Genomic DNA, 21,048 nt, shown 5'->3' on the forward strand with positions numbered 1-21,048 from the left:
GGGTGTCATCCAGGCCAGCTGCTGTCCCCTTGACAACTGTGTCCTTGACCTCTGACCTCCACCAGGGGTGGGTGATGGACAAGTGCCGACAGGACGGGGCGGAGGAGATACTCCGTCATTCCATGTGAGCCTCGTCTGAGCTACAGCGACTGGAGCTCATCTTTGGCCAAAACCTACTTGAACAGACATAATACCCCATTTTTTAAACCTTGGGGTTCATAGGAAGATGTTGAAATGTTCTCAGTTCATGCGTCCTGGTTACTGTGGTCACAGACTCTTCCTGTGTGACAGGCAGTTTTCTGGCCTAAAAGAGGGTGCTGGGCCGTCAGCGGGGGGGTGCGGGGGGGGGGGGCAGAGCGCTCCCGGGAGGGGCCGGCTGGCGTGGCGACCCGTGTCCTGTGTGTCAACGTCCTGTGGGCGAGAGCTCACCAGGAGCTTTTATAACTGACTTTATGGAGATTACACACAAAATAAAGCTCTTTCCTTCCGACAAGGCGTGTCCCTCTGTGAAGTCAGAGCCCAAGGAGCCGCTTGCTTGTCTGTCCACCGGCGCCTCGCGGGCGTGCGTGCGGTCCCTGAGGAGGGCGCGTGCTGTGTGTCTGGGCCCTGGGCTGGCTTCTGCTTCCTGGGCAGGTCCTGGGCCCTCAGCATTCGGGGAGGTGGGGCGGCACATTTGGTCACAGCGTGCAGGTGACACGTGTGCTGTTCAGAGACGATGTGGGAACTGCACGCGGAAATGCTTGGAAAGACTGCACCCCTCCCGTTAGAGGACACGCAGTGGGCCCTGGTACTCTGTGCTGACCCTGCGCGCAGCTGGCCACACGCGTTAGCTGCCGGGAGCCCTCTGCGTGCGTAGGAGGGTCTGCAGCGAGGACGTCACAACATTGTGGGTCGGTGGGACCTGGGGTGGGAGTGAGCCGCCTGTGACAGGGATTTCACGGGGGACACCAGCCAGCGCCCCTCCTCTCAGAAGCGGTTTGAGACTCCTAAGCCGTTCAGTTCACACGCAGGAGTCTGCCTTATAGGGCTGCTTTGCGCAAATGCAAGTAACCGCACTACAGTGGAATGTGAAGTCGATGTAGTGAGTTGCATCCAATGTTACTAAAGAGAGAGAGAGGGACAGGGGAGGGGGGGTGCCACGCAGGAACCTCCAAGCCGTGGGGGTTTTACGAGTTCATTTGGCCCCAACCCAACTACAGTTACCAGGAAGCAGGACCTGAGGCACTGGGAGGAACAATGGCTGGCAGATGCCTTCACATGTTGGGAATCTAAGGAAAATGACAAGGAGGCGGGAGGAGAGGCCAGGGTCAGATCGCAGGATAGCGAGGCCATCGAAGGTGTGAACACGCAGAAACGGGTGGGGCTGCGTGAACCCTTCACTGGAGAAGTGCTGTGCCTGGGCCTGGCTCCCCGCTGTGACCTGCTCGGGAAGGGGCTTATGACCCAACCTCCCTGCAAAGTTACTTCCCATAGCGCTGGTTTCCCCTGCACAGCGGCCCCTTCTGGTCACCAGTCCGTGGGAGGATGGGCCGGTGGCCAGCCCTTTGCTCGCAGTGTGGTCTCGGTGCCCCGGTCCCGACCGTCTCCTGGTGAAATGGGGGGCCCTTGGGATGGGGCAACACCGTGACGGTGGGATGTGAGCTGGGGCCACATGTTTCCAAAAGGGAAGTCGGTCGGTCCAGGCCTTCCTGGTGAAAAGCACCCTGATCGTTGCCCTGCTGTGAACGAGGACCGCCCACGCGTGGCCTCTGTCTCACATCTGCGTTTTGCATCTAGTGTGATAGTCACATAAGCCATGAAGAGTGTTGGCAGTTAACTTGTGCATCTACTGTCATCGTGGACAAAGAAACGAAAACACGTGCAACCGTAGTTCTGACGGATGTCATCGCAGACAGGCAGACACGCAACTGGCTTCTGAGTCAGCATCCATCTGTAGGTGCGCAGCCTCCTCATGTCCCGGAAGCGCTGTCTGCCCTGATGGCAGCACGGCCCCCGGAGTCTTTAACGCCTGCAGGCAGGCAGAGGTCCGTTCGCAGTTAGACACCTGACAGGCCGATCCAACAAGGTCAGCAGCGTCTTTTATCCGATGTCCTGTCCCACACACATCTCCAGGGGGCAGTCGATGAGTTTAAGCCTCTGGCTCCTGGGAGCAGTTGCCTACTTGGCGTCATCCTGTTGTGACTCCGTCAAACCTGTCAACAGTGTGCGAGTCTCCTTTCCGTAACGTCAGCTCCTAAGTCCCTTCATCCGAGTCTAGCTTCAATGCACTGAGATGCCTGAAGGAACCCAAAGACCGAAAGATGGGGTTTGCCAGGGAGCTGGGAGGAACCCAGCCGTCGTCTTGGGCAAATAGATGATATAGTTCAAACTAGTTTGGCCTGGCCGGTGTGGCTCAATGGTTGCAGTTGTCCCATGAAACAAGATGTCACCTGTTTGATTCTGGGTGGGGGCACATGCCTGGATTGTGGGCTCAGTCCCCAGTAGGGAGCGTGCAGGAGGCAGCCGATCGATGTTTCTCATCGATGTTTTTACTTCACCCTGTTTTCACCCCAAAGTGAATATGATTTACAAAAGGGTGATTTTGCTTCGCAAAGGAGTGAATTTAATTTGCAAAAGGGTGAGCTTTTAAGTGGAAAGCCTGTATCTTTCCATCCCTCTCCCTTCCTCTCTGTCTAAAAATCAAAAACATTTTTAAAAAACGCTTGAACTAGTTTGGGATTTTTCATAATGAAAAAAAAAAACCAACAAAGCAAATGAGGAAATCAGGAAGTTTACAAGATAAGTGGAAAGGGTAAATACATTCCCCCAAAAAGCTGGTTCTTCAAGGCTGCTTCCTTTTCAAAGACAAATGATAGAAACACCTGATAAACCTAAGAAAAATATACAAGATCCGGGAATGTGAAGAAAAGCCCAGAGTCAGGATCGGCAAAAGGAATGACGTGAAGCAACGTGTACAATTCCACGGCAACGGAAACCAGAAGGACGGGTCTCTGACAGGCTCCCCATGTGCTGCCCGCAATGCCCGTGGCGGCCACCAGGGGGCGCTCGGGCTCGCGCCGAGCTGCGGCTTCCACCCCCGAAGGTCCTTTGTCCATTGGCCCCCTGGGACTTGCAAACAGTCTCAGGCGGAGTGAGTGGTCCCCGGTCCCGGGCAGGGCCTGTCCTCTCCGTGGGCTGTGGGACATCCCCCCAGAACATGCCCATGTTCGCTGGCTCACCCAGCTCTGGCTCCGGGCCTGCCTGGCGCTGACCGTCAGGACTCTCACCGATAGGCGCTGAGTGCTGGCCGCACGCCGGGCGCAGCTGGTATTGGGCCCCGGAGAGTCCGCGGGGGCAGAGGGGTGTGGGCACTGGCAGGCAGACGGTGGGGGCCAGGGGAGGCGGGACATGATGGAGGGAATTAGTGAGGACAGACAGGTGACGAGAGAACAGGCATTGGTTCCTTCAGATACTGAGCATCGACTGTGTGCCAGGCGCGGTCCCAGGCTGCAGGGACACAGCCAGCAACAAGCAAAGCAAACACCTGTATCCTCCCAGAGATCTCACCCGAGGGAGCGTCCACATGAACATAAGAGCCAGCAGGTGCCTGGTAGCTCTTTCCTCTCGGGAGAGGATCAGACAATGGAGAGAATGCACAAAACAGAGAGAATCAGGAGAAAATGGGTTAGGGTCAGGGTCAGGGGTCAAGGGTCAAGGCTGAAAGGTCAAGGATCTCTCCATTTTCTCCTGATTCTCCGTTTTCTGCATTCTCGTGCTTCTCTCTTGACTCCCTCTGTTCTCTGCGTTCTCTCTGTTTTGCTCGCCGGGCAAACACTTATTGAGCACCTACTGCATGCTGGGCCCTGGGGGCAGCACCATGAGCACCTCCTCACCTGCCAACAGGCAGGACCCAGCAGGTGCCAGGCGCAGGGTGTGCAGAAAGCCTGGCCGGGCGGCTCTGGGACCCTGACTGTGACAGCCAGGAGCCCCCTCCCCAGGGCTGCCAGTGAAGACAGCCACCTGTTGCCAGGCAACGGGAGCACTGTCGGGCGGAGAGCTGGTCTTCCGGAGCCTTCTCCAGGCCCCCTCCTGGGAAGGGCTTGGGCATGGCCCTCAGTTCCATGTCCCCCTTCCGGGCGCCTCCCAAATGCTGAGGTCCGGCCATGGGGTCAGAGGTGAGGACGGGGTGTGGGGAGCGGTAGGCCTGGCTGCAGGGGCTCAGTGGGGCTCCCTCCTTGTTAAGCCTCGGTCCCCACGCTGCAGGTGGACTCGCAATCCCACAGTGTGGGGGGCAAACGGAACGCAGCCCAGCACCCGGCCAGCTCCCACCCCTCTGGAAATTCCCCAGAAAGGGCGCTGCTTCCTGGGGAGGAGGCGGAAAACTGGGTCACGGATGAAAGGGACGGAGAGAGTGCAGGGAAAGGCAGAGCCCATCGCGGGCGGGCGCTTACCCAGAATATCATCAAACGCCCAGTGAGTCAGGGAGAGGAAACCAGGACCCCCTCCTGACCTCACGCCTGGTCTAATCCGGCCCCCCGTCCTTACATGAGGGCGGTACCCAGCGACTTGAATAGACAGAAGTAAAGGGCATCGGGCTGCGATTAGGTTACAAAGGTTTCCAGGATTAGGCCAGTGAGTCTCTCTCTCTCTCTCTCTCTCTCTCTCTCTCTCTCTCTCTCTCTCTCTCTCCCCTCGCCCTGGGCAAGCAGGGTGCCCTCTGGGCACCGGGGGCCAGGGGCAGGGAAGCCAGAGGGGAGAGCGGGTCTTGCACAGTGTGCTTGCCAGGGCCTGGAAACCTTTTCTCAATGGACCGCGTGTAAGACACTAAATACGTCTGGCTTTCTGGGCCGCCTGGTCCCTGGGACAGGACTCCGCTGAGCTCCTGGAGAGGGAACCAGACACGGCTCTGTTTGAACGGACAGGACGACACGGCTCCAGCCTTTTCCTCCGCGGTTTCTCTCCGTCAGTGCCATCTGGAGCTGCTAAGGTTTTAGTGCAAAAACACGTTATTCACCAAACAGGCAGATTTGGTCCCAGGGCTGCCGCTCCCTGGCCCCTGCTGGAGGTGTGAAATGTCAGTGTGTTCAGCTGCCGTAACAGACGCCACACTCTCCTCTCAGCTCTGGGCCCGGAAGTCGGGGACGGAGGTGCCGGCAGACTGGGTGTCTGGCGAGAGCCCTCGGCTGCCTGCCGTGCGTCCTCAGGTGGTGGAGGGCAGGGAGCACTGTGGCGTCTCTTTTGTGAGGGCACTAACCCCAGTCGTGAGGGCCCCACCCTCCTGACCTAATCACCACAGGCCCCACCTCCTGACACCATCACATTGGGAGTCAGGGTTCCAACCTGTGAGCTGTGGGGGTGACAACACTCCGTCAATGGAAGGAGGAAGACCATCCAATGTCGTCAATAAAAAAATTTTTGAGAGAAACAGGTTGCCAGACAGAAGCAGCCTGACCTCGTTGCCCATGCGTTCACGGAGCGCTAACTCGGTGCCTGGCGCAGTCCTGGGCCCGGGGACCTGGCTCTGCGATGAGATGGGAGGGTCCCCCAGGCTGGCTGTCTGAGCAACCATGTGTGGTAAGGACTCAGGGTTGGAGACAACTTATAGGAAATTAATTCAAATAGATCTGCCTGGGGAAAAGCTGGGGGACAAAAATAGACCGTTAGCAGTTTATGTCTGGATCTTTATTTTCACTTGCTTATCTCCATTTTTTTTAAATTTTTCAACAGGGAACATGTGTTATTGTTTCCTGTAAAATGGCAACAAAATATATGAAGTGTGGGGAACTCATTTCCTGCATCTGGGCGCCCTGCCCTTCCCGCTGGCCCCGCCTGGGTCCCTGGGCCCTTGTGGCTGGGTGGTGAGGAGGGTCGTGCAGCCCCACGGCCTGGCTGCCTCCCCCAGGCCCTCAGGAAGGCTGCACCGACCCAGGCCCCGAAGACCAGGGCTGCACGGATTCCAGCGTTTTCCTCTGCGGTTTCTCCGTTAGTGCTTTCTGGAGCCACCGCGCACCGCAGCAGAGGCCCAAGGTCACGGCGTGGGACCTGTCACTGTGAGGCTGCGGCCAGAGACCCCAGTGGACGGAAATGTCCCTGTTACTTCCCAGGGTGCGAGCAGTGATGTCTCAGAGCTGAACCGGGGCAGCCGTGGGCAAGCCACCAGAGCCTGCCTTTTTAAATAAACATATGCTGTTATTGATTTCAGAGAGGAAGGGAGAGGGAGAGAGACAGGAACATCCATGACGAGAGAGAATCATGGACCGGCTGCCTCCTGCAGGCCCCCCTGGGGATCGAGCCCACAACCCAGGCACGTGCCCTGACCGGGAATTGAACTGTGACCTCCTGGTTCATAGGTCGATGCTCAACCACTGAGCCACGCCGGCCGGGCCCCAAACCTCCCTTTCCTCTTCTGTGGGGTGGTTGTGAGGCTTAACCCCATGGCAGTCAGCGCAGCCAAGGGCATGGAGAGCCCAAGATGCTGGCGCTGTCCTTGGTGCTGAAGTGAGGCTTGGGGGTCAGTCCTCGCGATGGCTCCCCAAGGCCTGGTGGGAGGAGCCTGCAAGGGCGTGGGGGAGACCCTGAGCCTTGCCAGAAGCCACTGCACGTGCCTTTGGGGGGCTGGGTACCCAGCAGAGCAAGCCACTCGCCGGGGTCCCCATCCGTATCCTCACAGCCGCTCAGCATGGCTGAGGGTCCGGTCCAGCGTGCAGGCCGGGCAGGTGTCCTGGGGAGGCTGGCTCTGGGAGGGCCTGGAGCCCCTATAAGCCCGAGAGGCACCCCTACAGCCCACGTGCTCAGCTGGTGGACTAAGGACTCGGAGTCCCCCTCTCCCCGCCTCCATCCTTAGGAATCTGGGCTGGGAAAGACGCAAGGGGTGCAGGCTGGTGTCCAAGGCGGCCTGAACCTGGGCCAGCTTCCAAGAGGGGTGGGCACGGAGGGCGGGTGGGGCAGGAGAAGGGGTACCAGACCGGCCTCACATCCCTCTGTGTGTGGCCTGCCCCTCACCTCAGTAGCCAGAGGCTCGGGAAGTGGGTCTGGTGCCGGGCCGGCCCTCCCGGGGGCACCAGGGCCCAACCCTATTGTCCAACCTTCAGGGACGCCGTCCTCTGCCTCCTGCCCACAGACTCCTCCGTGGGGACCTCCCGCAGTCCACGGCCGCTGGGAGCACCCTTTCCTGCGGGGCAGGCCCTCTGACCCCAGGGTCTTCTGGGGTCCCGGGGGCCCAGGCTGAGCCCTGAGCAGCATGAGTGCACGGAGCCTGGTCCCTGCTCCCCTCGTCCTTGGCCCCTTTCACCTGAGACCAGTGGTTCTCAATGTGGGGCACACGCCCACAGGGGGGCAATTTGATATTTAAGGGGGGCAATTGGAGAATGAGTTATTAACACTTACTTTTTTGCATTTCTTATGGTTCTAGGGGCCTCATATGCAGCATATACATATATATTGTGACATTTTTATGCATTTCGTTCTCTATTATGTTTTGAAACTATATTTGCTATTTTTTCCTATCACTTCATATTTTTATTTTTTAAATAATTTCTTAGTGATTTCTTCCTCAGAACTTCCACTGTCCTTTCGTTCTTTGGTTTTTCTCTGCCATGTTCTTTGGAAGCTTGTTTAGACCAAGTTCGTGGCCTTTTGGCTTCCTCCGTGTGACTAGGAGTTCGCTGTGTGAATAAGGAGAATTCCCTGTCACAGGGGCACCGGGATGTTAGAGGCTGAGGCGGGGCGGGGCCAGAACAAGGCTGGACCCACGGACCTGGACCCTCTTCCCGCTGTGGCTGTGGGCAGGTCTGTGCCCACTTTTAGGCAAAAACGGACAGAGTGTGCGGGGAGGTGGCTTTGGCCTCTGCCCACAGCCCTTCGCCTGCCAGGACCGGTGGGGGGGGAGGTGAAGATGGGGCAGATGGAGCCCCTCCCATGGACCCGACCTGCTGCCTCGGCTGGCTCTGGGGGAGGGTGTGGAAGGCCCCACACACACTTGGTCAGTCTCTGACCCTCAGCCTGGCACCCCCAGGATGGGGAGGGGCAAGTCCCACCAAAGGGGACGCCAGCTCGTCCGCCACCAGCCCCAGCCCAGCCGCGCCCGGCGCCCAGCAGCGCCCAGTGCCTGGGACCGGAGATGGGCGAGAGCTCGGGGGAGGCGCAGAGACTCGGCGCTAAACCGGCTCCGCGGTGCCCTCGCTTCCTGCCTGGGGGACCCTGGCCCCGGGCACCGGCCACAGTCCAGGAGGGCGCCCCGTGCCCTGGGCGGTCCCAGCCCAGCCTGCGCGGGCACCCTCTCCGGGGCCACGCCTTTTCCAGCTGCTGCTGGCCCAGGCTCCCCGCCGCTGTCCCCTCCCCAGTCCCCCCATCACACACCCGCCAAACCCCGCCCCTCCACTGCCCGCGCCTCCGGCCGCCGCCCCGCCCGCCTCAGTCCCCGGTGGTGGCGGCCGCGGAACCGCGTGTGCCCGCCAGGCAGGGCCATCTGCAGCCCGCGGCGCTGACTGGCGGGGTCCCGGCGCCGGGAGCATGAGCGCGGGCTGGGCACGCGGGGCGGCGGTGGCCCCCCGAGTGGTGCCGGCGCCCTGCGCCTCGAAGGTGGAGCTGCGGCTGAGCTGCCGGCACCTGCTGGACCGCGACCCACTCACCAAGTCGGACCCCAGCGTGGTGCTGCTGCTGCAGGCGCAGGGCCAGTGGGTGCAGGTAGGCAGGCGGGGCTGGGGGCGCAGAGACCCAGGGGCTGGAGATGCTGGCAGGGCGCAGGGCGGGGCGTCCGGGAGTTGGGGTGCACGGGGTCGGGGTGGGGTGCACAGGTCGGGGTGGGATGCACGGGGTTGGAGTGAGGTACATGGGGTTTGGTGGGGTGCACGGGGTTTGGTGGGGTGCACGGGGTCAGGGTGGGGTGCACAGGGTCAGGGTGGGGTGCACGGGGTTTGGTGGGGTGCACAGGGTCGGGGTGGGGTGCACGGGGTCGGGGTTACCAGGGCTAGAGAGTGGGCACCAGGGCCGAGGGAGCCTGGTGGGGCTGGACTGGACGCGGCAGCGGCGGGCCGAGCTCCAGGGACAGAGAAGGGGCGCTGAGTGGAGTCCCGTGGGGTCTTGAGGGCGTGGGTGGCGAGTGGGGAGCAGGAGTTGGGCTGGGGTCACAGGTCCTCTGCACCGGGCAGCCAGGAGCTTCGCTTCGGTGCCAGGTCTTCCTCCGGCAGAGGCGCCGCCGCGGGTCAGGGCAGGGAGGGGGTGCGACTCTGGCCAGGACTGGACCCCGAGACCGGGACGCCCCTGGAGAGGGGCCCCAGCCCATCGCCTCCACCCTGGAGCGCTTCCGGGGTGACCCGCCAGTGCAGCCAGGGCTGCCTTCGTGCCCCGCAGACCTGGCTCTGGGGCATTTCCGTCTCCACGACACGGGGTTCTCCCCTGGACTCTCTGTCCTGAGGGTGGTTCCCACACCGGGTGCCCCATCACCCCTGGCTCGGCCCTCCCTTCGGGCGGGTGGCAGCCCTGGGCGCTCGGAGCTGTACAGCGGGCTTTCTCGGTCACCATCTCACCTCACAGGGGGAGAGCAGAGGTGCTGGGGGGGTGGAGGGGGACTGGTGTTGGCTGCGGGAGCCTCGGTGGGGGCCTTGGAGGGGACCCCGCTGCTGAGGGGCGAGCTCTGACCTTGTGCAGTCACACCCCCTATCCCCCTCCCCCCCTCCCCCCCCCGCTGAGGATCTCGGAGGTCACCCACCTCAGGGATGAAGGGCTGAAAGGCAGCTCAGCCCAGGGTCTGTCTGGCAGTAGGGACGCTGGAGAGGGGGTGCGGGGAGGAGTCCTGTGCCCCAGCCTCCCTGCCCCCCCGCCCCATTAGCCTTTGTGGCTTGGCTGGGGCGCTGCCTAATGCAGACACTCATTTGGGTGCAGGAGCCTGTGGGACCCCGAGGGCCGCACAGAAACCTCCTGGCGGGATTGTGCTGAGGGTGGGGGCGCGTTGGATGGAGGAGAGAGCTGGACCCCGGCCTCTGTGCCCCCGCCCGGGCCACCTGCCTGCCCAGCTGGTGCTGGGGAGAGGTCTCTGCTTTGGGTGTGCCATTCCAGGTTCCGGGGCTCCGTCCCTAACTCAGAGCTGAGCCTCAGTTTCCCCATCGTGATATGGGGATAGAGCAGGCCAAGCGGGCACGAGATGACGAGGTGCAGAGACGGGGCTGCCATGTCCGCCAGGGGTCACCTTCATTTCAGGGGGGAGGTGCCGAGGGTCCTGGTGAGCTGGGTCCTGATGGGTGGGCACAGCTTGGTGGGGGTGTCCCCAGGAGAGGGCCCCTGAGGGCCGGGGACGGGGCTGGGCCCGGGGCGGGCCTGGTGGAAGCCCCCCCTCTTCCCGCCCCACCCCCCGTGGGCTGCTCCCGCTGCTGCAGGTGGACAGGACGGAGGTGGTCCGGAGCTGCCTGCACCCCACGTTCTCCAAGGTCTTCACACTCGACTACTACTTCGAGGAGGCGCAGAAGCTGCGGTTCGAGGTCTACGACAGCCACGGGCCCGGCAGCCTCAGCTGCCAGGACGACGACTTCCTGGGGGGCATGGAGTGCACCCTGGGGCAGGTGGGCACCCGTCCCCGCGGGAGGAACGGGGCAGGAGACACCCAGGAGGGCAGGGCGGCTCCTGGGCTGTCCTGAGAGCCGGCGCGATGCCCGGGGTGGCGTGGGCGTGGGCACGGGCACCACCGGGTCCCTCTGGACAAGCATCCTGGCTCTGCCATCTCCAGGGCTCCTCTACGAACTCCTTAGGGGTCATCCTTAAACACATGTCCCTCTAAACTGGGTCATACCTTCGTGGGGCTCAGCACTCCGAGAGCATAGAAGGGCTGCGGGCCCGTCTCCCTCCTGCCTGTCCCCAGGTCCTTCCATCCGACCAGAGACGAAGCTCACAGGAGGAAACAGGCATGCGATTTTGTCTCCGTGTAGTTTTAAAGCAAAGTGCATAGTAGTCTGTCCTGCAGCTGCCCTTTCACCTCCAGGGCACGAGGGAGCCTTTCCACTCGGCCCAGCGGGCTCCCCCCGTCCCTCCCTGCGGCCGAGGCCGGCCCACGGGCTCCCCACCCAGCCCCACCCGCAAGGGGCACAGTGTCCCCTCCCCTCCACCGTCAGTGTTAACAAGGGCTCACGCCAGGCTGTCCCACATTGAAGGCCCCCAGCGCCCTGAGGGCACTCCTGTTTTCCTGAGGCTGATTTACATGCAGTAGGACATGGAGACCTTAAGGGCTGAGACGGATGAGTCAGGCAGCTGTGTGCACCGAGCACCCCACATCACGCAGGCCCCCCTCCTCCGCAGGCTGCTCTAGAGCCTCCCGTCCATAAACCACAGGGGATGTTCCCATTTGTGTCCTGAGTCTTTTACACGACGTGATGTCTGTGTGACTCATCCCCTCGCTGCCTGGGCCGGAGCTGGTCTAGGCCACACCCTCTGTCACCCATTTCACAGATGAGAGGACTGAGAATTAGGAAGGACATGGTCCCTGGAAAAAACATCAGGGCAGCATGCCTCCCACCTGCCATCACTAGCACGGAAGAGGACAGCACACACACGCACACGCACGCATGCATGCATGTGTGAACATGTGTGTACACACATGCGTTTGGGCAGGTGTGCCGACGCACTTGTATACATGCATGTGTTTGCATGCACGTGCGGACACATGTATGCACAAACACACATATATGTACAGACACCCCAAATGTGTGTGCGTGCGCAGGCACATGCGTGCACACACGGGTGCAGATCCATGGACACGCACGTCTGGAAGTTCACATAAACTGCAGACAACAGACACGCCCACTGAGAGCCTCCTGCCTGGCATCCTCCCGCCCGACTCCCGCGGGCACCCTGCCCTCAGGGGCGTGGCAGTCCGTGGTGGAGGGGGCGGCGGGAGGCGATGGCGACCTTGAGGGCGTCCCTGGCTCTGCCTCAACCTCCTCCCGGCAAACAGGGCTCTTAGAACAAAGCCCCCCCCCCCCCCGTGGCCTCAGGCCCCGCCAGGGCCGCGCGTGCAGGAAGCGCTATGGCCACAGCTGCCCTTGTCCCTGGCAGGAGGCCTGGAGGGAAGCCCACCATGGGAGAGTCGGGGGGCCCACATGAGGCCCCCACCTCGCAGAGAGCGTTCCCACCTGGGCCTGGCTTCTCTCTGCTCAGAATGTTCCCGAGGGCTCGGCAGTGGCCAGCCAGGCACCCTGAGGGGCGGGTGGGGAGATCCCGGCTCCTGCCTGGACTCTCTCTTTGCCACGGTCGCCCAGCTCGGGCCAGACCGGAGCCGGCGTGGGGCGGGTCAGGTCAGCGCCAGGAGTGTCAGTGCCACCCTCCCGTGGCGTAGCTGAGGACCCCCGGGTCTTCAGCCAGTGAAGGGTGGGGTCCCCTCTCCCTCCTCCCCTCCCCAGGCAGGAAGTCGCTGGTCCTCCCAGCCGTGGGGGGAGGCCATCACTTACCAGCTGAGGACACCCAGCCGCCTGAGGCTGCCTGGTGAGCAGGCGGCCTGGCTGCATATGGCGTCCCTGTACCCCCTCACTGGCCCAGGGCAGGGCCCATACGCTGGTGGGGGAGGCAGCCAGGGGGGGGGAGGAGCTGGCGGGTGGGGGGCGGGCGGGCGCGAGACCCCAGGGGCAGGAGGGTGGAGAGCCGGCTGCGGCTCCAGTCTGACTCCTGCCCCTGCACCACCCGCCCCACCAGCACAGGCCCAGGGCTAACTCCAGCAACACGTGACCCTGGGCAGCCTCTCTGAGCCTCAGTTTCTCCTCTGATACATGGGCGATGGGGGTGGGGGGGTGAGGAGGGGAACGAGGGTGTCTGGCAGCGCAGGTGGCGGCCACAGAGGGACAGAGAGGCATCAGGCGGCCGAGTGTCGGGGAGAGGGCCGTGGGCGGTGGCTGCCGGGCCACCGGGGTGAGGAGACAGGGAGACGGGGTCCCCGGGGGGCAGGGGCCAACCCCTCCCTGACCTTCCTGACCCCCAGATTGTGGCCCAGAAGAAGGTGACCCGACCGCTGCTGCTGAAGTTCGGCCGGAACGCGGGCAAGTCCACCATCACGGTGAGGCCGCCCCCTTCCTGCCCGCCCGCCCTTCAGACCTGTGCCCGCCCTCCTCGCCCTGACCATGACCCTCCCTCGCCACCTGACTCCGCCCTCACCTGGCTCTGAGGGTCCTGTGGGGAAGATGAGAGCGAGGCCGGGCTGCACTGCGGACTGGGTGGGGGACTGGGTAGTCCTCTGAGCGGCCGCAGACGGTCGGGAAGGGGCGCGACCGCGTCTGCCGAGCCAGCGCAGCTGTGGCCTCGCCCGCAGGTGGTAGCTGAGGACATCTCCACCAACAACGGGTACGTCGAGCTCTCCTTCCGGGCCCAGAAGCTGGACGACAAGGTGAGTGTGGGGGGGCCACCTGGGGCTGGGCTGCAGGGGTGAGGGGACCCCAGCCTCCGCCCCTCGGCTGAGGCCCAGGACAGACTGGCCTCGCGGACGCGGGGACACGTCCCCTGAGCAGCCCCCGGGGTCCCCGGACCAGGTGGTGTTGGCTGGAGGTGTGCAGCGGAGGCCAGAGTCACAGCCAGGCTGCTGGGGGCCGGCAGGGCTCTGGCCCAGTGGGTCCCGCGTGGGGCACACGCCCTCAGGGGGCAGTTTGATGTTTAAGGGGGGCAATTCGAGAATGAGTTATTCACAGTGAATGTTTTGCATTTCTTATGGTTCTAGGGGCCTCCTAGACAGTCCATAAATATATGTTGTGACATGTTTACGCGTCTCAGTTCTCGATTATGTTTTGAAACTTTATTTGCTATTTTTTCCTATCGCTTCGTATGATTATTTTTTAACAATTTCTTAGTGATTTCCTCCTCAGAACTTCCACTGTCCTTTCGTTCTTTGATTTCTCTCTTTCATGGCTGCCATGTGCTTTGAGTTAGTGACCAGGAGTTCCCTTTTTGTTTAAGAATTCCATGGGGGGGGGGTCTGGGGGGGTCAGGATGTTAGAGACGCTGAGGTGGGGTGTGGCCAAAACAAGGTTGGGAACTGCTGCTCAGAGGGCAGGAAGGCCGCGGGCATCGGGCACACTCCCCGACGGGCTGTGCCCTCCCTCGGAGGCTGGGGAGACTGAGGTCTGGGGACGAGGCAGAGAGGGCTGGGCTGGCCGCGCCCACACCCTGCCCCCGCCCCCCCCCCCCCCCCCCCCCGCCAGGACGTCTTCAGCAAGTCGGACCCCTTCCTGGAGCTGTACCGGGTCAACGACGACCAGAGCGAGCAGCTGGTGTACCGGACGGAGGTGAGGGCCCTGGCCCCGCGGCCTGCCCGCCGCGCCCAGGTCCCCTGCAGTCCCGCAGGCACGGGGGTGAAAGGACAGCTGACCCGTCACTCCCTGTGTCCCCCGAACCCCAACACCCTCCATCCCCTGTGAACAGGGGCCTGGCGGGTGGGTGTGGAGCCGGTGAGAGAATGTAGGGGCTGTTCTGCTGTCAGGCCCGGCAGGTGACCGCGTGAGGGGCATTTTCTTTCTAGATAAATTAATTGCAGCTTTTTTAAGTTATTGGTTTCAGAGAGGAAGGGAGAGGGAGAGAGAGAGAAACATCCATGATGAGAGAGAATCATGGACCAGCTGCCTCCTGCACGCCCCCCACACTGGGATCGAGCCCACACCCTGGCCTGTGCCCTGACCGGGGATCGAACCCTGACCTCCTGGGTCATAGGTCAGCGCTCACCCCCTGAGCCGCCAGCCGGGCTCTTCCAGCTTTAGAATAGAGTCTGATCAGGAGGAGGAGCAGGTGGTCCAGGGACCTGGCGGAGGTGATGGAGGTGTTTCCCAATGGGCTGGGGTCCCAGGCTCCTCTCCAGCCTGAGGCTCACCCCCTCCCGGCCCCCAGGTGGTGAAGGACAACCTGAACCCGGTGTGGGAGCCCTTCAAGGTGTCGCTGAACTCCCTGTGCAGCTGCGAGGAGACCCGGCCGCTGAAGGTGGAGACGTCCTGGGGGCGGGGGGGGGGGGGGGGGAGGGACGCCAGGGGGGCCCGGGGCAGGCGCTGAGGGGCCCGGGTCCGCAGTGCCTGGTCTGGGACCACGACTCCCGCGGGAAACACGACTTCATCGGAGAGTTCGCCACCACCTTCGCTGAGATGCAGACGGCCTTTGCCCAGGACCAGGTGAGGCTCCGGGAAGCGGCCCGACCCAGCTTCAAGGGGCCCCGGGAGCAGCAGCCCCAGAACGCAGGTGGGCGCGGCCCTGCACCCCGGCTCCTCCAGGAAAGACCACCTGCCGGGCACACGGGCAGGGACAGTTGGGAAACCCCGGCCAGGGCTCGGCGTTCAGCCCCCAGCCCCTCAGGGTGGGTGTTGGCACTGGCACTCTGGGGGGGGTCTCTGCCCGTCCCTGTGCCCCAGGCCCAGTGGGAATGCGTGAACGCCAAGTACAAGCAGAAGAAGCGCCATTACAGGAACTCGGGGCTGGTCATCCTGGCCGACCTGAAGGTGAGCGCAGCCCCCGCCCGCAGCCCCGCCCACCTGCCAGGCAAGGGGCGCCCCACCCCCGAAGCCCCCCACTGTCGATGGACCCGCAGGGCCTTGGCGGTGCCTGATGCTCCCCAATAGGTGGGGAAGGAAGTGGGTGGGCGAAGGGGAGGGCGAGGCAGAAGGAAAACAGGAGCAGGTGCTGGGCACTCAGGCAGCCGAGGGCCTGAGGGAGGGGGGACCGCCCTGCCCGTCCGCCCGCCCGCAGCCCCAGCCTCAGGTTCCCGCGGGCGGGTGTCCTGGGCAGGCCCTGCTGACCCCGCTGCCTGGAAGTTCTCCAGGGTCTACTCCTTCCTGGACTACATCATGGGCGGCTGCCAGATCCACTTCACGGTGCGTGCACAGGACCCCAGGTCCCCCTCCACCGGGCCGGCCAGGTGCACCCACGGGCGGGAGTCAGCACCCAGGCCCACAGCTCCCGGGGACCCCGTCCTGGGAGCTCCCTGGGCCTTTTCCGGGGTCCCCTCGCTGTGCAGGGGAACCGGCACCTCGGGGGGGACGTAGCCAGGACTCACCCCCAATAGGAACAGATGAAATACGTGCGGAGAGGACACAGGGCCACTGACTCAGAGGGACACCAGGGTCACAGCAGGCGGGTGTGGCCCTGGAGAGCCCAGGTCCTTCCGTCCCCTCCACCCCCGCCCCCATCTCCACCCCATGGCTTCACTGAACGACCCAGACTCACCTGAGGGTGTGACTGAACCCGTGCATGGGGCCCGCGGTGGGGCTGGCCCCCGGAGGGGGTGGTGGGGAGGGTGGCAGCTGAGAGGTGCCTGGTCCTGGCCCAGCCCTTCCCACTGCCTGGTCCAGCCAAGGGGGTGGCTCTGGGTGCAGGAGGCACTGACCGGTGTCCCCATAGGGCCCCTCCCAAGGCCCCGGGAGCCGCTCTGAGATGCCCCTGGCTGAGTGGCTCCCCGAGCCTCGGTTTCCCATACCTGTCAAATGAGGGGTGCAGGAGCCATCCCAGGCCAGGAAGGAAGGGGCTCCGGGATCACCATGGGGTCCCCACAGGTGGCCATCGACTTCACAGCCTCCAACGGGGACCCCCGGAACAGCTGCTCCCTGCACTACATCAGCCCCTTCCAGCCCAACGAGTACCTGCAGGCCCTGGTGGCCGTGGGCGAGGTCTGCCAGGACTATGACAGGTGCGTCCTCCGGCCCCGCCCCGGCTCCGGCTCCAGCTCCGGCCTGGGCCAGGGGATGGGCATCACCGACGTGTCCACCCATCAGAGCAGCCGCCCAGGCCAGGCGTGCACGGGCCACGGTCGGTGACAGCCGGGTGGCTGGCTCCACGTTGCCGATCCAGGTGGAGCGGGTCAGAGACCGTGTGTCCACGTGGGGAGGGCCTTCACCACAGGCTCCCATTCACCCTTCACACGGACAAGGGGCGGGGCCTGCGTCCACTTCGCAGAGCAGTAAACTGAGGCCATGGAGGGGCAAGCTCCTGTCTGGGGTCCAGCGGGCAGGAAGCCAACCTTCACCGGGTCGGTGCCTCCCCAGCAGGTGCCAGGCTGAGCAGCGGTGGCAGGAGGTGGCCCGGTGGCTCTGTCCCCACCTGCCTGCACCGTGCCCCGTCCCCCAGGTTGGCTCAGGGCCTGGCTGGGGTGGAAAGGGGTGGCACGGAGTTCTGTGAGCCCCACTCGCACCGGGAACCAGGAGCCCTGTGTGACGGGCCCCCTCTCTTCCAGCGACAAGAGGTTCTCCGCTCTGGGGTTTGGAGCCCGGATCCCCCCCAAGTTTGAGGTAGGACAGCCTGGGGCCGGGCCCTGGGCGTCTCCCTCTGTGCCCCTCCTGGTAGAGGGCCCCTGACCATGCTGGGTCCTGGGACCCCTGGCTACTGCCCCTCCGCCAGGCACCGGGGACCCTGGCCTCCTAGCCAGAGGGGCTGACCTTTGACCTCTGGAGGCGGGAGAGGGGGGACTTTAGCCTGGGATCTTCTAGTTACAAATAACAGTCCGACTGGCTTAGGCAGAAAACCATCTGGGGGCAGGGCGGGGGGGCTGGTATTTTTTTAAAATATATTTTTATTGATGTCAGAGAGGAAGGGAGAGGGAGGGAGAGACAGAAGCATCAGTGATGAGAGAGAATCACGGATCGGCTGCCTCCTGCACGCCCCCCCACTGGGGGTGGAGCCTGGGAATCGAACTGTGACCCCCTGGTTCCTAGGTCGACGCTCACGCACTGACCACACCAGCCGGGTTGCCCTGGTACAATTACAAATGCAAATCGGGGACTCGGTCCGCTGGATCCAGGGGCTAGAGTGATGCCAGGGCCTGTCTGTCTGTCTGTCTGTCTCCCAGTCTGTGAGGCCTCGGGGCCCGGGGAGGGCAGGCGGCTGACAGGTCCCTTTTGTGTCCACTCAGGTGTCCCATGACTTTGCCATCAACTTCAACCCCGAGGACGACGAGTGTGAAGGTAGGAGCCCGAGGGGCGGGGGGGGGGGGGGGGGGGGGCGGGTGGCGAAGGTAGGACTCACCGCCTCCCCCGCAGGAATCCAGGGCGTGGTGGAGGCCTACCGGAACTGCCTGCCCCGTGTCCAGCTCTACGGCCCCACCAACGTGGCGCCCATCATCTCCAAGGTGGCCCGCGTGGCTGCCGCCGAGGAGCGCACCGGGGAGGCCTCTGTAGGTACCGGGGGCAGCGGCACCGTGGGGACTGGGTGCGTGAGGAGGTGTGGGTGCCGTGGGGGGACAAGGACCGGCCGGGGGGGTGGGGGGCGGACAGCCAGTGCAAAGGTCGTCTTCTTTTTTAAAAAATGTATTATTTATTGATGTCAGAGAGGAAGGGAGAGAGAGAAACATCCATGATGAGAGAGAACCATGGACCGGCTGCCTCCTGCACGCCCCCCACTGGGGATGGAGCCCGCAACCCAGACATGTGCCCTGACCGGAATCGAACCCTGACCTCCTGGGTCACAGGTCAATGCTCAGCCGCTGAGCCACACCGGCCGGGCTTGTCTCTTTTCTGGACCGTTTGGGAGCTGGCTCACCTCCTGGCCGCCCCCCAAAATTCTCCATGCACAGCTGCTAAGCTCCCTCGCCCCAGGAGGGCCCCTCTCTGAATTCTGTTTCTTGGGTCTTGGGGTCTCTCCACCGGGACCTGCAGGTCCCTGCTCTCTGGCCTCAGACCTGGGTTCAAGTCAGGGCTCCACTGCCTAAGCCCCCCGTCTGCAAGGGGGTCACCCCGACAGCACTCGGGGTGATGACCGGTGACATGGGCACCGGTGTGTGCAGGGCACAGGTTCGGACTCACTGGCTCTCGTGTACATATTGTGCTTCAGCAAAAACACCCCAGAAAACCCTGAAACCACGGCGAAGGGGTGTCTGCAGTCCCCCCCGGCCATCTGGGGGGTCCTCCAGGGGGGCTGCCTCCCCGGGTCAAGCCCCCAAGCCCACCAACCAGTCTCCCCGCGTCCCCAGCGATACTACATCCTGCTGATCCTGACGGACGGCGTGGTGACCGACATGGCGGACACGCGGGAGGCCATCGTGCGGGCCTCCCGCCTGCCCATGTCCATCATCATCGTGGGCGTGGGCAACGCCGACTTCACGGACATGCAGGTCCTGGACGGGGACGACGGCGTCCTGCGCTCCCCGCGGGGCGAGCCCGCGCTCCGGGACATCGTCCAGTTCGTGCCTTTCCGGGAGCTCAAGAACGTGAGTGTCAGGACAGGCTGGGGGTCCAGGGCCCGGCCCGGAGGCGCCCCCGTCCCAGCGACGGCGGCAGGTCCCACTCAGGCGGGGCCGGGAGAGGCAGGCGCCGCGTGGACGGAGCCCAAGCCTGTCTCCTCTCCCCGCCCTGAGTGGGACCTGAACCGCTTTCAATCACCTGAAAACCTGTCTGTTACAAAAATGTCAGAGCTACACCTAGGGGGGCCCTGGGCGTGGCCGTGAGTCCACGGGAGCACACACACAATCCGCCACGTGGACCAGGCGGCCTCCCTGGGGAGCGGGGACGGGGGGGCGGGGGGTGAGCCGTGAGGCTGCCTCGCCTGCCTGTCTGCCTGGGCCACCTTCTCTCCTCTCGGTGGCTGGCGAGCTGGAGCCCACTGACCCAGGGGAGGGGTCACGTGACCATATATGTCACTCAGGGCCCATCAGCTGCCACTTGAGGTGTCGGGCACCACAGCCTCCTTTTTCAGGGTCTACCTGCTTATCGGAGGCTCACCTGGCCACCAGGTGAATCCTGACTGTGGTCCCCTCAGCGGCTCCCACACCAGGAGGCAGGCAGGGCTCAGGAGGGTGAGGCTGGGCACCGGGGACCAGAAAGGCCCTGTGAGCAGGTGTCCCCCCCGCAGGCCCCCCCCGCGGCGCTGGCCAGGTGCGTGCTGGCTGAGGTGCCCAAGCAGGTGGTGGAGTATTACAGCCACAAGGAGCTGCCGCCTCCAGGCCTCGGCGCCCCATGAGGACCCCAGAGAGGGGGTGCGGCCGGGTGCCTCCTGTCCCCAGCACCCTTGGGGTCCCTAAACTCCCCCTGACTTCCCAGAAGCCTCCTGTCCCCCAACCGCCCAGGCCCACTCATCCCCTGGGGCCCCCGAGGTTGAAGGATGAACAAACCCAGGCGCGAGGAGACCCAGAAACAGAAGCAGAAGGGCCGGGGGGCTGGCGGTAGCCCCCACACCCGGCCCGGCCCCAGGAGGGGCTGGGGGAGTCCCGGTGCATCTGATGTTCCTGGGGAGGGGCCAGCAGGCAGCGTCCGTCACAGAGAAAACGGTGCCCAGGCCCCGATGGTCAGCCCTGCCCCCTGTGCCCCTTTCCTGCCCTACTGTGAGGGCCCTGCCTCAGCACCCAGCTGGGCTCAGGTGCAATAAAGTGTCGCCTCTTCCTGGCAGCAGTTTGTGCATTTACTGCCCCCGCCCCCGTCCACCCCACCCCTGCAGCCGAGACTGCCCCCCACAGGAGGGGTGGGGCAGGGAGGACTGCGCCTTCGGCCCTCACTCTGGGACACAGAATCTTCCAGACGCAGGCTCACTGGGCCCTGCCTGGACTGTACGAAGGGCCCTCCCAGGAATGCAAGGGTGTCAGGAGGCTGCACCCCGGGGAGAGCCTGAGGGTGCAATGGCTGCCCAACCTCTGAGTGACCCCCTCCCCCAGGTGGGAAGGGGCTGCCAGGCAGGGCCTCCATGACTTCAGCCTGCTCTTGGCTCTGTGGGGACCTACTGCGCGCTGCAGGCTCTGCTCTGGAAAGGGGGGGAGGGGAGGGACTCTGCCAGCCGGAGCCTCCCAGCCCGTGGGGGTGGATTCCAATCAAGATTTCCCCTGAAATTATCTTGTCTGGGAGAAACAAACTGTCCTGACCCTAAGCCCAGGTCCACCTCCCGTCCACCCGTCCACTCACCACCCACCCATCATCCACCCATCATCCACCCGTCCACCCACCCATCTATCCATCACCCACCCATTTATCCATCATCCACCATCCATCCATCAATCTATCCATCCATCCATCCATCCATCACCCCTCCATCCATCACCCCTCCATCCATCACCCCTCCATCCATTCATCCCCCTACCCCTCTCTCCCTCCATCCATCCATCCATCCATCCATCACCCCTCCATCCATCACCCCTCCATCCATCACCCC

At 63.6% G+C, this 21,048-nt stretch overlaps 1 protein-coding gene across 1 annotated transcript; it reads left to right on the top strand.

Annotated features, from left to right (window-relative positions):
• The first annotated feature begins 8,489 nt into the window (after nt 1-8,489).
• CPNE7 (copine 7) lies at nt 8,490-20,318 on the top strand. The gene is made up of 15 exons (XM_059665551.1): nt 8,490-8,664; nt 10,353-10,535; nt 12,938-13,012; nt 13,265-13,339; nt 14,148-14,231; nt 14,827-14,916; nt 15,003-15,101; nt 15,339-15,425; nt 15,738-15,797; nt 16,476-16,609; nt 17,153-17,207; nt 17,828-17,879; nt 17,955-18,088; nt 18,884-19,120; nt 19,762-20,318. Exons 1-15 carry the CDS (start codon nt 8,491-8,493, stop codon nt 19,867-19,869), a joined length of 1,647 nt encoding a protein of 548 aa, XP_059521534.1. The 5' UTR covers nt 8,490; the 3' UTR covers nt 19,870-20,318.
• Nucleotides 20,319-21,048: the final 730 nt, after the last annotated feature.

This window comes from Myotis daubentonii, chromosome 15 (assembly GCF_963259705.1).
Source record: "Myotis daubentonii chromosome 15, mMyoDau2.1, whole genome shotgun sequence".
Classification (NCBI taxonomy): Eukaryota; Metazoa; Chordata; class Mammalia; order Chiroptera; family Vespertilionidae; genus Myotis; species Myotis daubentonii.

What these genes read in the sequence shown, in the direction of transcription:
- CPNE7 (XM_059665551.1), top strand. Translation starts at nt 8,491, where the DNA reads ATGAGCGCGGGCTGGGCACGCGGGGCGGCGGTGGCCCCCCGAGTGGTG. An exon ending in CGGCCTTTGCCCAGGACCAG is followed by an intron (nt 15,102 to 15,338) that starts GTGAGGCTCCGG and finishes CCTGTGCCCCAG; the next exon opens with GCCCAGTGGGAATGCGTGAA. An exon ending in AGCGCACCGGGGAGGCCTCT is followed by an intron (nt 18,089 to 18,883) that starts GTAGGTACCGGG and finishes CCGCGTCCCCAG; the next exon opens with CGATACTACATCCTGCTGAT.